The sequence below is a fragment of the Gavialis gangeticus genome, unplaced genomic scaffold (genome assembly GCF_001723915.1).
Source record: "Gavialis gangeticus isolate Ggan-Ray unplaced genomic scaffold, GavGan_comp1, whole genome shotgun sequence".
Taxonomy (NCBI): Eukaryota; Metazoa; Chordata; order Crocodylia; family Gavialidae; genus Gavialis; species Gavialis gangeticus.
In genome coordinates this window covers 9,152,425-9,154,524 of record NW_017728993.1, presented here as the reverse complement: position 1 = coordinate 9,154,524, position 2,100 = coordinate 9,152,425, and the positions used below count along the sequence as shown (strand labels likewise).

Sequence of the window (2,100 nt, the reverse complement as noted above, 5' to 3'; positions counted from 1 at the left end):
GGTGCCTCAGTGATACCCTAGGAGCTTTGTTATTATGAGTTCGGTGGCTGTATCTTTACAAAAACCCTTGGCCGTTAGTTGAATGAGCACAAGTTAGTCGAACGAGAGCAAATGAGATGAACAGAAGGCCAATTTTGAGGCTTTTTGAATGCAAATTGGCTTTGTCTCTCTCAAAATAGCACTGGCCCTTCAGCTTTCCACTGCCATTTAGATCAACAACGCCTGGATCGCTAACGATCAATTCGGATCTAAATGACTGAGGTGGTCTTACTCCTGGCAAATGTTTTGGGCTTGCTTCAGCTGTGAGAAAAGGGCATATTTTTGTGCGGTGTGTGAGCTTCGAAGGAAAACCACAGGAAACAGTGAGACACGATCCCTGTTTTTGGAAGAGTGCAAGGTCGGGCTCAGGGAGGAGCAAGCTAGGAACAGGACCGAGGGCTGCTCGTAACCAAACAGTGCGGGCACCACCTAGCGGGCACGGGCCAGGCTCGCTTGGTAGTCTGTATTTTTCCATTCCCCGCCCCATGGCCTGCGCCTCAGCCCAACTGCAGGCCTCACGAGCCCGGTTGTCCCCGAGTCTAGATTTTGGGGGGGCGAAGTGAAGGAGAACATGCAAACGTGCGCAACTTGATTCATGACAGATGCAAATGAGGAGGATTGTGGCAGGAGCGACAAAACCACACGAAAGAAGAACACCATAACCCCACCCAGCGGCAGTTACCCGCGGCCATTTGAACAGCGCCCGCGGAACGCTCAGCCCTAGCGAGCGCCTGATTGGCTGCGCTTCCCGCGCCCCGATTGGCGGAGGCGGGGCTCGGCCGAACCCTCCCCGACAGTTCCACCCGCCCCTCCCCCCGAGGCCCCGGCGCTCCACAGCCGCCCGCGCTCGGCCTCTCAGGACCCCGCGGGCTGCCGAGAGCACTGCCTGACTCCTGGGCACTCGAGGGTGGCGCCGGGGATCGCCCCGCGGGGCCCTCCAGGAGCTTCCAGGCTGGACCGAAACTCGGCGGAGGGCGCGCAGCTTCTCCCCGGCTGGCGTCTAGGGCCCTGGCGGCATTTCCGCGCCGGCGTTCGGGAGGGGCGGCCGCGCCCCGGGAGGACCCAGGGGGGCGGGTCCTGGCGCTGGGGAAAACGCGCCAAGTTCCCCGTGGTGGGGAGCGCGGGAGCGGGGTGTCCTGCTGTCTCCATAGCAACTGGGCGGGGGTGCGCGGCCGCTTGCGGGGCTCCGCGAGGATGTAGCGGGTGAGGACACGCGGGACCCCCTGCCCCGGGGCGGGGGGCGCTGAGTTCCGGGAGGGAGGGCTGTCCCGTGCGGGGCGGTGACGTCAGCCCACGTCACAGAGGCTCCCCCACTTCGTGGGGGGATCCCGCGCTCGCCCGCCCACGTGCTCTTGTGCGCGTTTGACAGGCGCCACCCGCCTTGCCCCGCCAGCCAGGGAAGATGCCCGGGGTGCTGCCCAGCGAGAGCAGCGGGCCGGCAAGAGGGAGCCCGTCTAAGAAGAACCGGCTGTCCCTGAAGCTCTTCCAAAAAAAGGAGGCGAAAAGAGCCCTGGACTTCACGGAGGCGCCACCAGACAATGAGCATGCAGGGTGCGAGTACAGCCGGGGCACAGAAATGTAGGTAACCCACCACCACCACCACCTAGTGCAGACCTGTGTTGTTCATACTTTATTTTACTGGGAGCCCTTAGCCCCTGTGGCAGAGCAGGACGTGCTCGAGAAAAGTTTAGACAGGCACCTGGCTGGGGGTATCTGACCCCACCTTGCTTTCCTGCCTAGCACAGCGGGGTTGGACTCAAGCTACAAGGTCCCCTCTGACCCTCGAAATCTACGAGAATTAGTAGGCAGGAAGGGCCAGGTGTCTCCGTGCCTGGGCGGTTGCATCCAGGCAGGTGTGAAACGGCCCTCCCCACCCCAGTTCAGGAGGCCTGGGCAAACTTCTCCAAGCGCCTCGTAAGGGCTGCGTGAGCCAGCCAAATGCAACCAAACGGAGCCGGACGCACGGGCCCTAAGCCCGAGTTCACACGTGCTGTGAATGTTTCCTCTGCCCCTTAGGTGAATTGGTTTTTTTTTTTTTCTTTTTTTTTTTTTTTTTTTTTC

General features: G+C 60.9%; 1 protein-coding gene across 3 annotated transcripts in view; it reads left to right on the top strand.

Moving 5' to 3' along the window:
- The first annotated feature begins 1,112 nt into the window (after positions 1-1,112).
- Positions 1,113-2,100, top strand: part of USP1 (ubiquitin specific peptidase 1) — a 28,362-nt gene continuing 27,374 nt past the window's right edge. Inside the window, exons 1-2 of one of the 3 annotated variants that reach the window (XM_019501191.1) lie at positions 1,113-1,242; positions 1,409-1,617. In XM_019501191.1, coding sequence (XP_019356736.1) covers positions 1,442-1,617 — 176 coding nt within the window. In that variant the 5' untranslated portion in view covers positions 1,113-1,242; positions 1,409-1,441. Of the gene's footprint in view, positions 1,243-1,323; positions 1,618-2,100 lie in introns of those variants that run through there. The other 2 variants (XM_019501190.1, XM_019501192.1) reach the window with 2 other exon arrangements.